At 40.2% G+C, this 19,343-nt stretch overlaps 2 protein-coding genes across 2 annotated transcripts; one reads left to right on the top strand and one right to left on the bottom strand.

Annotated features, from left to right (window-relative positions):
- Window positions 1-122: 122 nt before the first annotated feature.
- Window positions 123-3,829, bottom strand: LOC118369225 (transmembrane protein 151B-like). The gene is made up of 2 exons (XM_035753687.2): window positions 3,407-3,829; window positions 123-2,910 (listed from the first exon to the last, which is right to left on the bottom strand). Exons 1-2 carry the CDS (start codon window positions 3,482-3,484, stop codon window positions 1,486-1,488), a joined length of 1,503 nt encoding a protein of 500 aa, XP_035609580.1. The 5' UTR covers window positions 3,485-3,829; the 3' UTR covers window positions 123-1,485.
- Window positions 3,830-7,769: 3,940 nt separating this feature from the next.
- On the top strand, window positions 7,770-16,708 carry LOC118369224 (growth/differentiation factor 6-A-like). Its single transcript, XM_035753686.2, has 3 exons — window positions 7,770-8,226; window positions 11,125-11,763; window positions 11,794-16,708. Exons 1-3 carry the CDS (start codon window positions 7,899-7,901, stop codon window positions 12,129-12,131), a joined length of 1,305 nt encoding a protein of 434 aa, XP_035609579.1. The 5' UTR covers window positions 7,770-7,898; the 3' UTR covers window positions 12,132-16,708.
- The last annotated feature ends 2,635 nt before the right edge of the window (window positions 16,709-19,343 follow it).

Below are 19,343 nucleotides of genomic sequence, written 5' to 3'. Positions count from 1 at the left end.
CAAGCACATACAATATGCACAAGCAAGAGTATCAGTATGTTGCTTTTTATTGGAAAGAGAGTGTAGCCTAGTACAGGTGTATTTACACCTCATGAAAACTACACAAATAAATCAGAGGCGTATGGGCGACATTCTTGTTTTTTCCATAACATTTAAATGAATATTTTCCAATATTTCAATCAAAAACTTTAATCAGTATTTGTTCATGCTCTTTTTTTAAATATATATATATATATATTTTTTAACCTAAATGTTGGTTTGTGATCAGTACCCCACTGGGCACACACTGGTTGAATCAACGTTGTTTCCAAGTCATCTCCATGAAATGACGTGTAACCAACGTGGAATAGATATTGAATTGATGTCTGTGCCCAGTGGGAGGTTTATTTTTTCAATCATTCAAAGGATACAATGTGCCTTACAAACTGTTGACAGTGTATTTATTATTTGTGATTATTTTGTTGCAATATCTCATTTGCATTGCACAAGACTATGGAATTACTTTTCCCATCACTGTCATATTTTATCTATTTTCCAGACATGTTAATATACATATTTGTCAATTTAAACACATACTTGCTACAAAGTTTGAGAATAAATATACATTAACATTCATATACAATTCAACATTTACAGCTACAATTCATCATGTCTAGTGTGACCTTAAGTGATTATTAACAGATATTTGTGAGTTGTTGGAAAGAATTTGAGCCATGTTCTAACTCTTATATGAAAGTATGTCTCATGTGCTTCATATTATTAAACCAATGGGGAAACCAAAACCCCTCTGAAAAGTGTAGTTGTATAACTTGCCTTTGTTAAAAAGGTGTTGGGGCACCACTTGCAGATTAAGTAAGCAATGTTACATTTCAATATCCTATGTGACTATCATATAGTGTTCAAATAGAACTGATACACACAAAAGGAAGTCATAGAAACGGGGCCATTGATGTTTGTTTTCATTTGGCAGTTATCTCAACATGTTGGTTCCAATTATGAGAGAATGGCGAAGTCATTTTTTCCAGATTACTTTCATTTTAAAAACTTCTCTCAACTGATGTGTTGAATAAATGTGTATTGTTATTTCATAATTAAGAGGAAGACTTTATGAAAGTATTTATGAAATGAATGCAAATACAATTATACTCAATACACTTATTAACGTATATAGAACATAGACTCCAGCATTCATCCCCACCGGCCTTGGTTTATGCCTAAAGTTTACAAAAAAAATTACTTGACTGCATTGAATGTGTACATTTCTTTTTTGGTAACATCTCCATATTTTAGTGTTGTCACTGCCTAAATGTAACCCCTAGTGATCACTAGTTAAAAGGTATTGAGGGAATATGCACCTAAGATTTACATCTATCCAATCCCATTAACAATCTTATGCCATGAGGTTTTCTGTAGTTGTTAGTGTCACACGGGGCAAACATCTTTGTTCACACGCAAAGTCATGCTATCTGTGAATACATTGGATTGTCATAGAGAGGTCTCCACACAGGAGCCATTCCTATGAAAGGACCTGTGATTGTGGCAGTTCTCACTACAGTGAAAAATTAGCACTGGGAAGCAGAGAGCATCTTGGTAATCTGGGGGGTCCTCGTCGTCAGTGGTTAGGCGCCCGGAAAGGCAGCGGGTGTTCTCACTGGGACTCAATTGCTCATCCAAACTGCTTCTACTCCTCCAGAAACAGCTGCGTCGCGATCCGTAGCGCCGGCCCAAGGAGAAGCGGCTGCTACTGTAGGGCACCCGGCCGACCCGCGGGCTACTGCCGGTACATATGCTGAGGGCACTCCTGGAGAAAACAGAGGAGCTGCTCATTGCCCGGTGACAGCGCTCGCAGTTCTGTCTTAAACCGCCAAAGCCACCAGAAGAGCACTGGGCCAGTTCCATGAGTCCGGCCTCAGAGTAGCTAGGCACTAACTGCTGGTTAGAACGGATGTGCCACTCCAGCTCTGTGCTGTCGATGGTGTTGACCCGGGGGATCCGGTGGCTGTAAGGGCGTTCATCGAGAGGCGTCACAGGGACGTAATCCGCCCCAAAGAGTTTCTCCACACGGTAATGGACGTAGGCAGTGCGGTACTCTGTGAAAACCCTCAGGGGCCACGATAAGGTGAGGAAGGATGCTGCCCAGAACACATGATGAGACACATACCATGGGTGGTGGTCAGGTTCAGAAAACACAATCACACACTCCTTTAAGTTAATGTCCTTCAGGTGCATCCCCTCCCGTGCCTCCATATAGTCATCAAGCCCCTCATTGTCAGTGAAGAACCTTGCTCTTTGGGTGAGGTAGGAGTTCTCAGACTCCACATTAGCAAAACTAAAGCACTTGGTGAACCTCAGTTTGGTGAGTGGGGCCTTCTCCAGACCAAGCAGTTGTTTTGAGATGTCCTTCATCCCACAGTGACCATAGTCATAATCAGCCTCAGCCACGTGGGTGTTGACTCGTTCGTGGTAGACCTGTGTGCTGGTGTAGGCGTCCCCATTACGATAGCGTGTGACCTGCCGAGTCCGTCTAACATAATGGTAGCTAATGGCCTTCCACCAGATACAGGGTTTTGCTTGCTGCATCCTTTGGATACGTTCATAAATGCCCTCTACATCCATTTTATGCTGCAGATCACTCTTGGCATTGCAGTGCCAGCACTCCACCAAGTAGACCAGGTAGAGCATGAGCAGGAAGGCCAGAGGGATGTAGATGTATCCGTCAGAACAGGGGCTGTCATGGTACATCATGGACTTCCCTTTGAAGGCACTGTCAAAGGTGAGGCGAGTCACCTTGGTGACATGACACCACACCATGGCTCCCATGCAGCCGTACATGAGCATTGAGAGCAGCAGGCATTTCCAGAAGCTCTCTCTACACAGGGACTTGCTCAGGGATTGCTTCAAGGGCCTCTGCTGTTAATTCAAAGCATGCAAAAAAGAGTGGATACAGTGTTGGTTAATGTAAACGGACACATCATTACAAAATTCTAACCATTCAACATTTGATTCCTTTGGGGGCTTCTGACGTTTTGTTAACTATATGTTTCCCCCCCTTCTTCTATGAAGCTCCTATTTGATGCACAGCAAGGTAGCTCAGCTCTTACATTAATCAGTCTAAACCTATAGGCAATTGAAACATATAGCCTACCAACTCTTAATAGGAAAATACTTGGTAAATAGCTATTTATCTTGCAAATACTATTAACCAACATCAAATGATCTAAATAATTGTCATACCCCCTGATCGATAGTCATGAATATCAAATAATGTCGGCTATGCAACATCTGTGACATTCAGCCAAAAACATGGAAGGGGTTGGGTGCTTTATGCCTGAGGTTATGAACATGTTTTATTATAGCAAGGCTTCTGGCAATTTTATGGCAACATAATATGATATGAGAGTGGTACCTCTTCTCTGGTGTCTTCCTCGAAAACGGTGGTTGTACTGCTCTCACTCGCTGCCGCAGCGGAGGCTGGAGGGGACATTGTGGTACCGATTAGCAGTAGGGCGTGGAGTTGCGAATTGCGCTTAAATAGCTTGCTCCGACGTTGAGATAGTCGCTTGTATCTATCCAGTGTCCTTTGTTAATTTGCACACAAATATCTTGATTTATTTGCTAATCATAGCCTTTATACCCCATCAAGGCAGCAGCCGAGAGATCTGCTGGCAAACATTTCATCGAACAAAACATGCAGGTAACAGACCAATAAATGACCCATTCTGAGCTGTGATAAAAATGTCGCAAACAAGAAAACATTTATGCCAGCGGCAACTTGCAAGAGAATCAATCTATTTAGAATAGTGTTTGAATTCTCCCTCACTCAGATTGAGGAACATGACCCTGTCGGTATGCTGAAGTCACACTGTCCACTGAGCATTTTGTAGTCAACCTGAACATATAAGGTCGGCTCATACACCTGTTATAATGCCTTTGTATAATATGAATAACAACCTAACAATAATACTCAATAGTAATAATAATATTAGCATGACTAATACATGACTAATACAAGCCTATAACAATACTACTAATTCTAATTACGCCTATTAATACTAGCCTACTAATAATACGATGTACATAACATACATAAACACAACAAAACACAGAAAAAAAGTGTAAGAAAACAAAAAGGCAAAAGCATATAGCTACTTATATGGGCAAGACATGGTGAAATTGTTATGTTGGCTATGTTGAAAAAGAGATGTCTTGAGTGCAAGTTAAAATATTGTTCTGAAATGCAAACCCTAAATGAAACAGCAGATGGCATCGTATGCACATGTACAGTGCATTCGGAAAGTATTCAGATCACTTCACTTTTTCCACATTTTGATATGTTGCAGCCTTATTCTAAAACTGTTTTTTTTTTAAATCCCCCCTCATCAATCTACACACAATACCCCATAATGACAGGGCAAAAACAGGTTTATTGATTTGTGCAAGTGTATTAAAAATAAAAAATGGAAATATCACATTTACATAAGTATTCAGACCCTTTACTCAGTACTTTGTTGATGCACCGTCAAGTCCGGTCTCTGGCTGGACCACACAAGGACATTCAGAGACTTGTCCCAAAGCCACTCCTGCGTTGCCTTGGCTATGTGCTTAGGGTCGTTGTCCTGTTGGAAGGTGAACCTTCGCCCCAGTCTGAGGTCCTGAGCGCTCCGGAGCAGGTTCTCATCAAGGATCTCTCTGTAATTTGCTCCGTTCATCTTTCCCTCAATCCTTTTTATTATTATTTTTTTTTATTTCACCTTTATTTAACCAGGTTGGCCAGTTGAGAACAAGTTCTCATTTACAACTGCGACCTGGCCAAGATAAAGCAAAGCAGTGCGACAAGAACAACAACACAGAGTTACACAGGGGACAAACAAACCTACAGTCAATAACACAATCGAAAAATCTGTATACAGTGGGTGCAAATGAAGTAAGGAGGTGAGGCAATAAATAGGCCAATAGTGGCAAAATAATTACAATTTAGCAATTTACACTGGAGTGATATATGTGCAGATGAGGATGTGCAAGTAGAAATACTGGTGTGCAAAAGAGCAGAAAAACAAAAACAAATATGGGGATGAGGTAGGTAGTTGGTTGGTTGGATGGGCGTGGTGCTATTTACAGATGGGCTGTGTACAGCTGCAGTGATTGGTAAACTGCTCTGACAGCTGACGCTTAAAGTTAGTGAGGGAGATATAAGTCTCACTGGATTTTTGCTGGATTTTTGCAATTTGTTCCAGTCATTAGCAGCAGAGAACTGGAAGGAAAGTTAGCCAAAGTAGGTGTTGGCTTTGGGGATGACCAGTGAAATATACCTGCTGGAGCGTGTGCTACGGGTCGGTGACCAGTGAGCTGAGATAAGGCGGAGCTATACCTAGCAAAGACTTATAGATTAATCCTGACTAGTCTCCCAATCTCTGCCGCTTAAAAACATCCCCACAGCATGATGCTGCCACCACCATGCTTCACTGTAGGGATGGTGTCAGGTTTCCTCCAGACTTGACACTTGGCATTCAGGCCAAAGAGTTCAATCTTGGTTTCATCAGACCAGAGAATCTTGTTTCTCATGGTCTGAGAGTCCTTTAGGGGTCTTTTGCCAAACTTCAAGTCATGTCATGTGCCTTTTACTGAGGAGTGGCTTTCGTCTGGCCACTCTACCATTAAGGCCTGAATGGTGGATTGCTGCAGAGATGATTGTCCTTCTGGAAGATTCTCCCATCTCCACAGAGGAACTCTAGAGCTCTGTCAGAGTGACCATTGGGTTCTTGGTCACCTCCCCGACCAAGGCCCTTCTCCCTCAATTGCTCAGTTTAAAAAATGGTGCAATTCACGCATGTTTCTGAGCAATCGGGGGAGAAGGGCCTTGGTCAGGGAGGTGACCAAGAACCTGATGGTCACTCTGTGGAGATGGGAGAACCTTCCAGAAAGACAACCGTCTCTGAAGCACTCTACCAATCAGGCCTTTATGGCGGAGTGGCCAGATGGAAGCCACTCCTCAGCTCTAAGAAGAGTCTTGGTGGTTCCACACTTCTTTCATTTAAGAATGATGGAGGTCACTGTGTTCTTGGGGACCTTCAAAGCTGCAGAAATGTTTTGGTACCCTTCTCCAGATCTGTACCTCGACACAATCCTGTCTCAGAGCTCTATGGACAATTCCTTCGACCTCCTGGCTTGGTTTTTGCTCTGACATGCACTGTCGACTGTGGGACCTTATATAGAAAGGTGTATTCCTTTCCAAATCATGTCCAATCAATTGAATTTACCACAGGTGGACTGCAATCAAGTTGTAGAAACAGCTCAAGGATGATCAATGGCAACAGGATGTACCTGAGCTCAATTTCGAATCTCATAGCAAAGGGTCTGAATACTTATGTAAATAAGGTATTTCTGTTTTTATTTTTAATACATTTGCAAACATTTCTAAAACCTGTTTCCGGGGTATTGTGTGTAGATTAATGAAGAACAAAATTAATATAATAAATGTTTTAATAAGGCTGTAATATAACAAAATATTGAAAAAGGGAAGGGGTCTGAATACTTTCCAGAATGCACTGTATGTGTAAAAACTAAGGCAGTAACAAGGCCTACAAAGTTGTAATTTGTTGTGTATGTCAACTGCAGCTATTTCTATTAACATGCCTACTGAATTTCGCGCAAAATATATCAGAATATTTTTGGGTAATTTTTCACTCCAATACATATGGCAGCATTTATAAATAACTGAAAATTGGTAACTATTTACATTGAAATTAGGCTTATGTGAAATAGTTTCAGTATAGGCCTATAGACCTAATGGTGAATTATTAGTTAAGTCTATATATTTATACATCTATAAATAAACTAATACATGTTCATTAGCTGTGTGCACTGGAAATAATAACAGGTTATTAATCAATAGGCTACAGTGCATTCATAAGCTCACTATTTGGCAGTTGAGGAAAAAGTACACAATTGTCATACTTGAGTAAAAGTAAAGATACCTTAATAGAAAACGACTCAAGTAAAAGTGAAAGTCACCAAGTAAAATACTAAGTAAAAGTCTAAAAGTATTTGGTTTTAAATGTACTGAAGTATCAAAAGTAAATGTAATTGCTAAAATATACTTATGTATCAAACGTATAAATCGTTTCAAATTCCTTATATTAAGCAAATCTATTTAATTTAGGGATAGCCAGAGGCACACTCAAACACTCAGACATAATTTACAAATGAAACATTTGTGTCGCATGAGCCCGTGAGTCCGCCAGATCAGAGTCAGTAGGGATGACCAGGTATGTTCTCTTGATTAGTGCGTGAATTTCAGTCCTGCTATACATTAAAAATTTAACGAGGACTTTTGGGTGTCAGGGAAAATGTATGGAGTAAGAAGTACATGATTGTCTTCAGGCATGTAGTGAAGTAAAAGTTATCGAAAATATAAATAGTTTTTAAAAAATACCCCCCCAAAATACTTAAGCAGTACATTAAAGTATTTTTTACTTAAGTACTTAACACTAGCCTACTGCTATTTGGCAACAACAACACACATCTACCAATGTATTTTAACTGTTTATTACAGGTTCATAAACTATGAATAAACCTTATATACACGATGTATTAACAGTTTATAGATTCAATAAATCCTAGACCTACCTACCGTATTAATATAAAGTGTTACCAAATATGAGTAGCTCATCACTTTGTGGAAAGAACGGGGGAGACACAAGCATCTTGATTTAAAAGGTAGCTTACAATTGCTGATCCTCGCTAGGGGCGCTGTTTGAACACAGTGCAATAGAGAAGACAATGTAGCCACTCAGTGTCAGCCAAATCCATGATATTAACACAATCTAAAGAGCAAAGGGGAGTTTCCAAAGTAATCAAACCCGTCCAACTTTCTCATTTACAGCTATAGACCACTGAAAATGGATCCTATTAGGGCTGCTGCTCCTTTGCTATGGTTTTCCCTGTGCTTTGGGAATATTCTGGAGGCAGCGGTACTTGGATCATTGCAGTACCCCTCTAGCGCAGATGATAACGGGCTTGTTTCACATCTGGTTGAGCAGAATCGGAGAAAGCCGATCGCGGTGTCCAGGAAAGACCCCCCGATAAATGATACTATCGTCCCCCATGACTATATGGTATCGCTATACAGGACACTCTCTGAAATAGAGAGAAGAGGTCTTAACAGCAGTGTTCCTCGCTCCGCAAGACATGCCAACACCGTGACCAGTTTCGTGGATCAAGGAAAAGGTGGGTGAAAGTCATATCAGTAGCCTAGGCTTAGTATTATTACTCGAGGTAGACTGTTAACCATGGTGGTTGTCATTTATTCTGGGTATGAAGGCTATTCATGTAGCTGTTTATACTGCATTTAATAAGTTATGTGATTAATTGGTTAGCCTATAATCAATCAGTTATCCAAATATCTACAGTGCCATTTGCTGTATTATAGCTCAGCCTATGTGGACTAGCCCACGTTGGAAAAGGATATGGTAAATACGAGACTGCAAAGGCAACATGCAACAAGTGCTTTGGGTATATTTACAAAAATGTCTGTCATAGGATTAACTTTTTTTCTCCATATTAATTCATTAAAATCGCAACTCATCATTAAAAAAACATAAATTGCAATATCTTTAAAAAAAAACCTAACAGCGAATTGCTTGACAATTTCCTTCTTCAGCATCCATTATTTATGAATGCATTAATTTTAAATGCGCCCCTATAGGCCTACACATTCCGACAACAATGACTTATTGAAAAGTCGAAAGTAATGTAGGCTACGAATGAAACATTATTTGGGAAAGTATAGTACATTTGTTTCACATTTATTTGTTAAATACTCGAAATATTTCGAACTAAATATGTAGGCAAATGTCTCCGATTTCCAACATCTGCGATGTATAAACCTCACGGGCACCTTGAGCTACACACTTCGAAAAGGCCTGCTTTCCCCCAGTCCAGGTGTTGCTGATAAAAAAGATACTTGTAATTTAAAACTGGTGTTCAAAGATTGTCACAGAATATTAGTTTTAATAAATATACTCTTTCAGTAGGCCTATTCCATAACATTTTATTGCAAGAACAAGTCACTAAACTAGCTATGTCCAAAACACACATATCCCTTAACTACAGTATATCCAAAACTATTGTTTTCTATTGGGCTATTGTGAATTTTTGCATTGTGCAATTTGTTAGTCAGGACTCGGAATACATTTGTATGTAATATAAATAACAATGTTTTAGGATAATTTAAACCTATAAATGATAACAACAACAATAATGAAAAATATAATACTAACAACAACAACGATTATTAGAATTTTTGTTTGTAGGGACCTGTGGCAAATCATTCTTTCTCTACTCTTTCTCTATTCTTTCTCTAAAACATGTTATACGGTGTGTTAAGTAATGTGTTATTCTTTTCAAAGGAGTTCAGTCATTTACATTGTCTTTTTGGGGATTCCAAACTTGTTTTAATTTTCAAACAAAATTAGGAGGTAAAAGTGCAGGTAGATTCCATAAAAGGCATGAATATCTTTTCTGTCTTGATGCAATATAATTTAAATTCATCAATTATACAATAACTATAATTTTATATCCCTGAAGAGTAATTTCTTGCATTTTGGTTTCAGAGTCAGCAGCTAGTATTACAACAATATTATAGTTTTTTTATTGATGTCATTTAGTTCCATCTATTTATTTATTTACATTTTGGGGGAGGGGGGCAATGTGCACCTTCATGTGATTTTGAATGTATTGCAATGATTTTCTTATTCACTTGACCCAATAAAACTCTGAGGGCAAGTTCACCTCAGGTACATGTAAACACAGAAGGGATGAAAAGAATCCAGGTAATCTTTTATCATCTTTTATAAACTGAGACTACAGCATTGTCTGGGTTATGTCATTGTTTTGTCTAGCAAGCGGATATTTGCTAGGATAGTGCTGCTCCCTTCACCTTTCATTGTCTGGGTATTCCACTTAAGCCTGCCTGGCTGGTCTTTCTCACGGGGGGACAACGGTTACAGATCCTCTGCATTCACCAAAGCCTTGTGTGTTCTTTTCCAGCAGGAGCCTCACTGTGCACAATTATGTTTTATTTTGAGGTCCCTTCAATAATGCATCAATGACATGATGCCACAATCTGGCCTTGGATTCTTATGGTACTCATCTGTACTGGAGAAGAAAGTCCCTTCATGTTTTACCATGGAACTGTGGTTTTGTCCTCAGGTTGCACTGTATCCCAGGACCTCATGCTTGGGCTGGATGTCAACATCAAAACTTTTGAAACAGTCTGTTCCCTCTTATAAAGCTTTCCCCTCTGCCACATCTCATGGTTGCAACTGTGGTATGTATGGTTGACATACGGTGAATAGCTGTTACGTGCCTATTTAAATTATCAGTGGAGAGGAGGACATGGACTTGACGAACACATTAGAGATGCATATAAATGATTTAAAGATTCTACTGTCTTTCCTTTTCATGTATGTGATACCTCATCAGGAGGTGAGTGCCAGGTCGCTATCTGTTTGTGGATTACAGCTGTATGTGCACCCAGAACGTTATGAAATCCAAACATTACACTAAACTTACATTACCATCACTTTGGTGTGTTAAAATCTCGAAAGCCACGACTCCTCTGAAATGTATAACTATGGACAGAGGAAGAGAGGGAGTTGAGGCCACTTCAGTTTAAATTTCTCCAGTGTCTCGCCAAGCCCTCCGCTCACTCAATCAGTGTAATTAGTGCATTCTGCCAAGGGCTTGGGCCTGACTAGAGGTCAGCCAAGTGCTTTCCTCCTGGCCTGCTCCTGCGGCTTTCGTCAGCTCTGTTGCTTGCACGTGGACTCAGGCGATTCAGGCCCAAACAGTATTCCCACCGAGGGGGACACACACAGACAGCGCTTCATGGCCGCATGCTTTCTGTCCACCTTAGAAAGCCACTGCAATTGACCAAAGGGGCGTTTCTGCCAAACGTTGAACACTTGTTTACATATGGTCACAGACACTCAAAGAGATTTAAGTCGGCTGACGTCCAGTGCTTGATTTTGTTTACCACGCTCTTTTTGAGTAACTGTGTTTTAATAACTGTGTATGTGTTGGTGTGAGATTCAAATGACTAGCCTGTGTTTTCTTCACCTACAGATCCCTCCTCCTGGGGAAGTGGCCAGCGCTATCTCTTCGACCTCTCCAGTCTGTCCAGGACAGATGAGATCGTGGAGGCAGAACTGAGGATCCTGAGAAAGCCACCGCTGGATCGCCTCCCTATGCTGACGTGGGGCAGGAACCTTTATCGCCTCCTCCTCTACACATGTTCCTCTAATGGGAACTCTGGGAGACAGCTGCTGGACTCCAGGACAGTCGACGTTCTGGACCGCGAGCCTCCCAAATGGGATGTATTTGACGTGTGGGCCAGCGTGAAGGCTCGGCGGAGGAGCCACAGGACAGCAACGGGCAATGACCTCCTCGTGGCCTGCTTTGACCTGCTGGTTGTTTCGGAGTTGACCAAAGAGGCAGCCAACCCTCTTACAGTAGGGCTGGGACGCCGGTCTCGGCAGCCCCAGGAGAGGGCCTTGCTGGTGGCTTTTTCTCGCACCCGCAGGAAAGAGAACCTGTTCAAGGAGATCAGGGAGCAGATGAAGGCAGTGCGAAGAGACTTGGGTTTTCTGGACCCTTCGGACCTCTCTGGTGATATGATTGGTCACCTACCCAGGCAACGCCAACGCCGAACTGCCCTCACCGGCCAATCTATAGGCGGAGCTGGTGGGGGAGGAGGGGGAGGTGGTGGTGGAGGAGGAGGAGGAGGAAGGGGAGGTGGAGGCGGGGGGCGCAGGAAGACTCGCTGCAGTCGTAGGCCGCTCCATGTCAACTTCAAGGAGTTGGGCTGGGACGACTGGATCATCGCACCGCTGGATTACGAGGCGCACCACTGTGAGGGCGTGTGTGACTTTCCGCTGCGCTCACACCTGGAGCCAACGAATCACGCCATCATTCAGACACTTATGAACTCTATGGACCCTGAATCCAGCCCGCCCAGCTGCTGTGTCCCCTCCAAACTCAGCCCCATCAGCATCCTCTACATTGACTCTGGCAACAATGTGGTCTACAAGCAGTATGAGGACATGGTGGTGGAGAGCTGTGGCTGCAGGTAGCATAGCAACAGAGAGGGGTGGTGGTGCTAGTCTTGCGTGGCGCTAGTCTCGTCATTCTGGAATTTTGGACTGGGGCTTGCAAAGAGCGGAGTTTGAATGTTTTTTGGGAAAATATGTTGGTGGTTTAAAGCGCTTCTTAACACTCGCCTCCCCCTATCTCTTCCCCCTAAACAGCTGTATTTTGTGATTTGTTGAAAAAAGTACAGACAAGTATGCTCATTACTGATCTGCCTCTGCTTAAGGGGAACATAATCTTATTTGCTGCTTAATTTATTAAAACATGTCATTGAGCTGCCATTTTATTTCATGAGCTCTTTAGCATTTTTTTTACTCATAACATGCTCTGGCTCTCTCTCGTCTCTCTCTCTCTGTCCCCATGGCTCTGCATGTTGTTCGATGCTGTCAACTTCAGTAAATGTCTGCTGTGCTTCTGACTTTGGTTCTAGAACACTGCTTTAGTAGTGTATAAAACATCAGCCCTAGCTTTGAATTTACTGAGCAGCAGACAGAATTTGTTGGAATGAATAAAATAAGCCCAGATTTATAGTGTTATGATAACAGTGTTAGAGTACATTTGTGTGCCTATATGGAAAACTCAAAATAACATTAAGTCAATTATTACATCTCACAAGATATCTGTCCAATAAACTGCTCCCATTGTGCTTTCTCTCACCAAAAAACAACATTTCAAATGTATGGGAGGACACAATCAAAAAGGACTTTTGTATATTGCAGTTTGCAAATGCAGCACATAGCCTACACACGTCTTACTTCAGACACTACCGTCATCTCTTGGGCATGGTTAAAATAGAGTTTTTTAGATAAATGCTGCGCTTGGTGTTGTGAGCAATCTGGATATTATTATTAATTTTTTGAGCAGGACAGAGAACATCACCCATTTTCTGGAGTTATCAAATCAAATTTATTTATATAGCCCTTCTTACATCAGCTGATATCTCAAAGTGCTGTACAGAAACCCAGTCTAAAACCACAAACAGCAAGCAATGCAGGTGAAATAACATTTGATTTGATTTGCTGTAGAAGCACGGTGGCTAGGAAGAAACCTAGAGAGGAACCAGGCTATGAGGGGTGGCCAGTCCTCTTCTGGCTGTGCCGGGTGGAGATTATAACAGAACATGGCAAAGATGTTCAAATGTTCATAGATGACCAGCAGGGTCAAATAATAATTATCACAGTGGTTGTAGAGGGTGCAACAGGTCAGCACCTCAGGAGTAAATGTCAGTTGGCTTTTCATAGCTGGTCATTGAGAGTCTCTCTACCGCTCCTGCTGTCTCTTGAGAGTTGAAACAGCTAACAGATAAGCTAACAGTTATCTGCTGTAGGAAACCTCTGTCTATCAGCCGAAGGAACAGTGATCTTTAGTTAGGGGTATGGTAAGGGTCCCATTTACACAGCTAACTTCCATCAGTAGCTGTGTCACCATGCATTTGCTTATATGCATTCTACGTCATTACATAGATCATTACTATGCAAAGATCCGAGGTATATGATATGGAATATTTAACAGGCAATATGGAGAATTTGAAATATATTTTTATGGCACGAAGACTGATTTATTATTTCTTGCAACTGAGAAAAGTTAGATTTTTTTCAGGATCCCATGATCACTTGAGATTGAAATTGCGATTCAACTCCCTGTAAACTGCACAGAAAAAAATGGCTATAATGTCCATAGAAATTCCTTGTTAGTCAGTGAAATGGAATATTGAAATTCACTTTTTCGCACTCCGGGTACTGAATTATAAGAATGATAAGATCACATGATTTTGCAAAATAATATTGATGAAACAAACGTGTGTTGGTCTTTGGATGTCATTTTCACTTATTGCGTTTTATTTTACAGTTCACTCTACTTGCATATTAGCCTGGTGGTCCAGATATGTTTGTGCTTTAGCCAACTCTTCGCTGCCGTGTTTGTTCATTGTCATTCTAAACGTAGTTATCACCGCAAGACGTAAATTAACACCTGCTTTTCTAACGTGGTAATTACGAGTAAACTCCCCACTGTATTATTTCACAAATCCCAGATGAATCACATTAACACAAGGTAAATAAATATGCACATTCAAGACAAAGGAAACAAAACTACTTGCAATGAGTAAACTAGGCACAGGTCATATGTGATGTCCCCAAGAGAGAAGAACTCTTGCGCAGATGTTTCATAGTATTGGTAAAAGCCTTTTGCTCTAAACTCTCGTGAACACTTTGGTTGCAACGCTGTTTGTGGTAACGTCATATCACTGAGTCTCAGTTTAAATTGAATTATATTTCCTGTCATTCCAAGTTAAACTCAATTTCTTGAATTGAATTTGAGATTAGCGAACCCTTCTGCGTGACCCTAGGCTGGTGTATTGAGATATATAGATTATTTTCTTGAAGTAGATATATTTCCATCTTTTTGCACAAACGGCAAATAGGTGATACTTTGTACTAATATCATATTTGAGCGTTTGCTGCTTTTGTTTGAAATGATGTTTGTTAAAATATTTAATTTACTTTCTAACCAAAATCCAAAGCAGCTTTCTTGCATTTTGTTCTACATTTTTTCATCCAAACCAGAGATTGTTTATTTTTTACGGTTTTCTTTCACGATTATGTTCAACCGATTTGGTTCTTTGTGAATTAAACAAAATCCATCTAAAATGACTATACTGGCATTTTGAACTAAGGACTATGCTCAAAAACAAACCGACCCCAAGAAAATCTCTGCTTGTGGTTTATTTTCAAACAGCAGAGGAAATTCAGTGGCAGAATCTCCAGGAGGCAGATAATACAGCTCCCCCAACATAATTGATATCACCTAACAGACATTGAACAATAGCAAAGTTCCCATCAATTTGCCATGATTTCTATAAATGTTTAATACAATTTAAACATTAGTCAAATAAAAAGGGGGCGTAATGATATAACTTCCTGTAAACTCCTCTATTGTACACATTTTCTAAGAAAAGTGGTCACTATTTTCGCTGATAGTCCTGTTGGATAGTCACAGTTCACATTTTCAAAAAAAACTGACTCTCCTTTTTGAAGATAGCAGAATGTCACTGCAGTTGAAACTCAGTGGAAAACAGTTACCATAGAAGATTCTTGATTAAAAATGACATAAATATGGCAAAGGATAATTAAACAAAAGTGTCAGGCAGAAAAGAAATCCCCAAAGCTAATGTAGTCCAGAGAGTAGCTCCTCTAGTATGCAGTGCCTTGATATCAGAAACATTTCTATGTGTCTGCTTTGCTTGTATCCGTGTCCTATTACAACTACTTTGTACAATTGCTTTTGTCTGTTTCTTTGTGAATCATCATGCCAAACACATTTTCATAAAAATGTCAGGACAAGGCAGTGATTGGATTGTTCCATACTTCATTGCATGTTTACTTCACCAAGCTTGTCTTAGCACGTCCATTGTCTTGAAATAGTATTCACACCCTGCACAACTGTCACATATAGTTGCACATTTTGTGACTTTGAGTAAACTTTAATCTGCTTGAAAATCTGTGGCTGTAAATCAATGATCACCATTCAACTTGACAAAGATTGAGCAATTTTGCCATGAACAAATGACACATGTTGGGATGTGCTTTGAGTGTGTGGAGTGTTGTGGAAATCTTTGGGGGAAAATCCCTCAAAATCCCAGACTCTAAGCCTAAGGAAAAAAAAGGTAAAAGCTGTGCAATGGTTAGGGTGGAGGTTGTTTTTGAGACTCATGGATGCTTCATCAGTACAACATGTTGCTGTGAATGTATGACTGCATTCTGTCTCGAGATCTGCATGCTTAATTCTAATTTAACCATATTATCAGTTGCAGCTTGATCTAGCAATGTTAAAGTTAGTATCTGTTAACACTGACATCTTTTCTTTGTAAGCACATTTATTCATTATTGAAGTGAGATTCTGATATGAAATGCCCAGTACTTAACGTCTATGCAATGTGTATTTCCCCATCATTTTGCTCCTATCTATTCAAATATGCAGTCTTCCCCATCATTTTGCTCCTATCTATTCAAATATGCAGTCTTCCCCATCATTTTGCTCCTATCTATTCAAATATGCAGTCTTCCCCATCATTTTGCTCCTATCTATTCAAATATGCAGTCTTCCCCATCATTTTGCTCCTAAATTCAAAAAAAGGTAGCCTTTCCCTTTCTTTCCCCTCCTTTCCACATTTATGATTTGGATTTTTTTGAACAAGAGAGCATTTGCTTTCTGGCAAAAACCCATATGAAGTTCACAAATTGTATGAAAGACATGTATGAGGATTATAGTACAAGTAAAAGCTATTTTGTTGAGAAGGTAAATGTTTGAGATTTAACCGTTAGACGGCCATTAGTTCTACATGTGTTCATGTAAAGTGCACTGTGTGTATGTATGTATTCTCTGGGTTATAAAGGTCTGTAAATAATGTCATTGTAAATTAACTGTAAACAGCTCTTTTCTCTTTTGGAAATATCTTATAGTAGTATATATTTGAAAAATAATATGTAAGCACACTTTATCCTCATTTTCTGTTCATCTGTTTTTTTTGTACAGATTATTTGATTAAATGTTGTATTGATGATAATAATGTGTAATCTTCCTGTCCTCCTGACTGTAAGTGCCATTGAGAGCCTTCGTAATACAGGTAAGAGCCAAACTGTGATAACCACAGTGTTCCCTGTATGGCACTAGCTACATTTGAAACATAGACATCAATGGAGACAGGAGCTTTTGACCTTGGGACAAAAATAACTCATAGTTGATGTTGTGGGATTTGGATATTTCATGATGTAATTTTATTATAACAATTTGAGGGAGGCTGAAAATAAGCTCTCTTAATGTCATAACAAAACATAACAAAGGAAAACAATATAGGGTCTTGGTAAAATTCTGATTTGTTGCAGACGATGGTGGAACAGGAAAGAACCAGAAAGAGACCTGCCCCACTAAAGAGACATTAAACAGTAATACTTGTTTGATTTGCCACAATTCAATCCACCAGTGCAAGATTACTACATTTCCCTCCACAAAATACCATTGTCTCATGGTTTAAATCAAGTATAAGCAAATTAAGGGTTTTTGTCATTCCCTTTAATGGGGGCCAAAAATGGAGATTAAAGTAGGCTTGGTTTACACAGGGATTCTTTCCTTCAATATCTCCACAATGCAGCTGGTGATGGTTTTCTCTACAGACATGTTTCCCTCTGTTTTCCATAAGTAAAAACTAGCTTGGGGTTTGGGTACGGTAAGATATATTTACCTGAAGCAGATCTTTGAGCATGCACAGGTGCCTCGGCTGTCAGTCCATGGTCACTACCAAGTTCCTTGACAGAAAAAAATTCATTATGACCACGAAGCATGCAACAATGTGTAGACAATGCTTAAACCAAGATGTAGTCCTCAGAATAACAATGTTGCCGGTATTGTATAACTAACGTCAGTTTCTCCTTCCACTGGCCAACAAATTATATACTTGGGATACTGCATTTCCCCAGTGGCAGGCTTGGAATCCATATTTTCACTCAGCCCGTTTGAAATGTAGGCCCGCGAGGTGAAATGTGAATCCAATACCTGTTTGAAGACTGGGTGGTTAAGACTTAAATTCAATGTTTCGTTTAATCCACTGGTGTCATTCCTGAACTTGAGTTTATTTTAATCAAGCAAAAACCAAATGGGAACTTGTCGAAAAACATGTTTTATCTTAGATTACTTTGCCCAAAGGCAATTCAAGAACCTTATCCTTTTACAGTCCTAGAATTTGCAATCCTGCAGTTGCCAGCAAGCCCAACACATCCTTCCAGACCCAAAAAGGGCTGACAACTTAAAGCTATAAATGCTTTCTCTGACAAAAGCAAACTCTTACTTCTAAGATTATATCATTTTTTGCTCAAATAATAGTCTTGGTTATTGCATTCAAAACACAGAGATCACCTTCACTTAAGCGGTCAAGAAATGGTTGAATTCCAATAATTTGCCAGATTCTGAAAAAGAAATGACATTAATTAATGTACTGCTATTCTGGCAGCTTGACATTTATACACTGGCAGAAATAATTGCAAAGTATTTTGGCTCATATTTTGACTAAAATGAGTAGGAGTGCTGATCTAGGATCTGCCCCCCCTGTCCATATAATCAAAACTGATCCAAGATGAGAACTCCCACTCAGATTCTTTATGAATATGGGCCCTGGAGTCTGTTTTAGGTCCCTGCCTCGGTTCAACCCAACTGAGGGAAATGCCACTACATCTTTAGAATAGTGATAATTGTCCTGAATCAGTTCTTGTGTGTTTTGCCTGCATATTTCTGTCTCTATTGCCATCTAGTTGTACTTTTATGGAAGAAATAGACTATTTAACCCCTCCTAAAGAGACGGAAAGTAGTCACAGGACTTTCTGAATTGTGGGCAATTTGATAAAGGGACCATGCCATTGCTTTAAATGGATACGCGCGAATGAGAGAAAATATTAACTCAGACAACACTACATTGTTTTTCTTTGTAGGAAATAGAATTTAAAAACCCAATAGTTTGTCATCAATGATACATTTTTTTGTCACACAAAATCTTTCTTAGGAGTGATCCCCATTTTGGGGGGGTTAAGAGAAATGTGAATGAGGTAGGGGACTGCAATCACAAAGCAAGTCAATGGATGTGAAAGAACACACAACGAGTGTACAAAACATGAGGAACACCTTCCTAATATTGAGTTGCACCCCACCCTTTTGCCCTTAGAACATCCTCAATTCGTTGGGGCATGGACTCTACAAGGTGTCGAGAGAGTTCCACAGGGATGCTGGCCCATGTTGACACCAATGCTTCCCACAGTTGTGTCAAGTTGGCTGGATGTCCTTTGGGTGGTGGACAATTCTTGATACACACGGGAAACTGTCTAGTGTGAAAATCCCAGCAGCGTTATAGTTCTTGAAACAAACCGGTGTGCCTGGCACCTACTACCATACCCCGTTCAAAAGGGACTTACATGTTTTGTCTTGCCCATTCACCCTCTGAATGGCACACATACACAATCCATGTCTCAAGGCTTAAAAATTATTCCTTAACCTTTCTCCTCTCCTTCATCTACACTGATTGAAATGGATTTAACGAGATTGAAGAGGACGAGTCGATCGTCCTCGCAGTGGCAGACCACGTGTAACAACACCTGCACAGGATCGGTACATCTAAACATCACACCTGCGGGACAGGTACAGGATTGCAACAA

The sequence above is a fragment of the Oncorhynchus keta genome, chromosome 35, assembly GCF_023373465.1.
Source record: "Oncorhynchus keta strain PuntledgeMale-10-30-2019 chromosome 35, Oket_V2, whole genome shotgun sequence".
NCBI classification, from domain to species: domain Eukaryota; kingdom Metazoa; phylum Chordata; class Actinopteri; order Salmoniformes; family Salmonidae; genus Oncorhynchus; species Oncorhynchus keta.
Note: the sequence above shows the minus strand (reverse complement) of the source record. Positions and strands in the feature narration are given on the sequence as shown.

Excerpts from the sequence above, each read along its gene's own strand:
- LOC118369224 (XM_035753686.2), top strand. The coding sequence starts at position 7,899 with ATGGATCCTATTAGGGCTGCTGCTCCTTTGCTATGGTTTTCCCTGTGC. Across the intron at positions 8,227-11,124 it reads TTTCGTGGATCAAGGAAAAG|ATCCCTCCTCCTGGGGAAGT; the intron begins GTGGGTGAAAGT and ends CTTCACCTACAG. Across the intron at positions 11,764-11,793 it reads TGGGGGAGGAGGGGGAGGTG|GTGGAGGCGGGGGGCGCAGG; the intron begins GTGGTGGAGGAG and ends GAGGAAGGGGAG.
- LOC118369225 (XM_035753687.2), bottom strand. The coding sequence starts at position 3,484 with ATGTCCCCTCCAGCCTCCGCTGCGGCAGCGAGTGAGAGCAGTACAACC. Across the intron at positions 2,911-3,406 it reads AGGAAGACACCAGAGAAGAG|CAGAGGCCCTTGAAGCAATC; the intron begins GTACCACTCTCA and ends TTGAATTAACAG.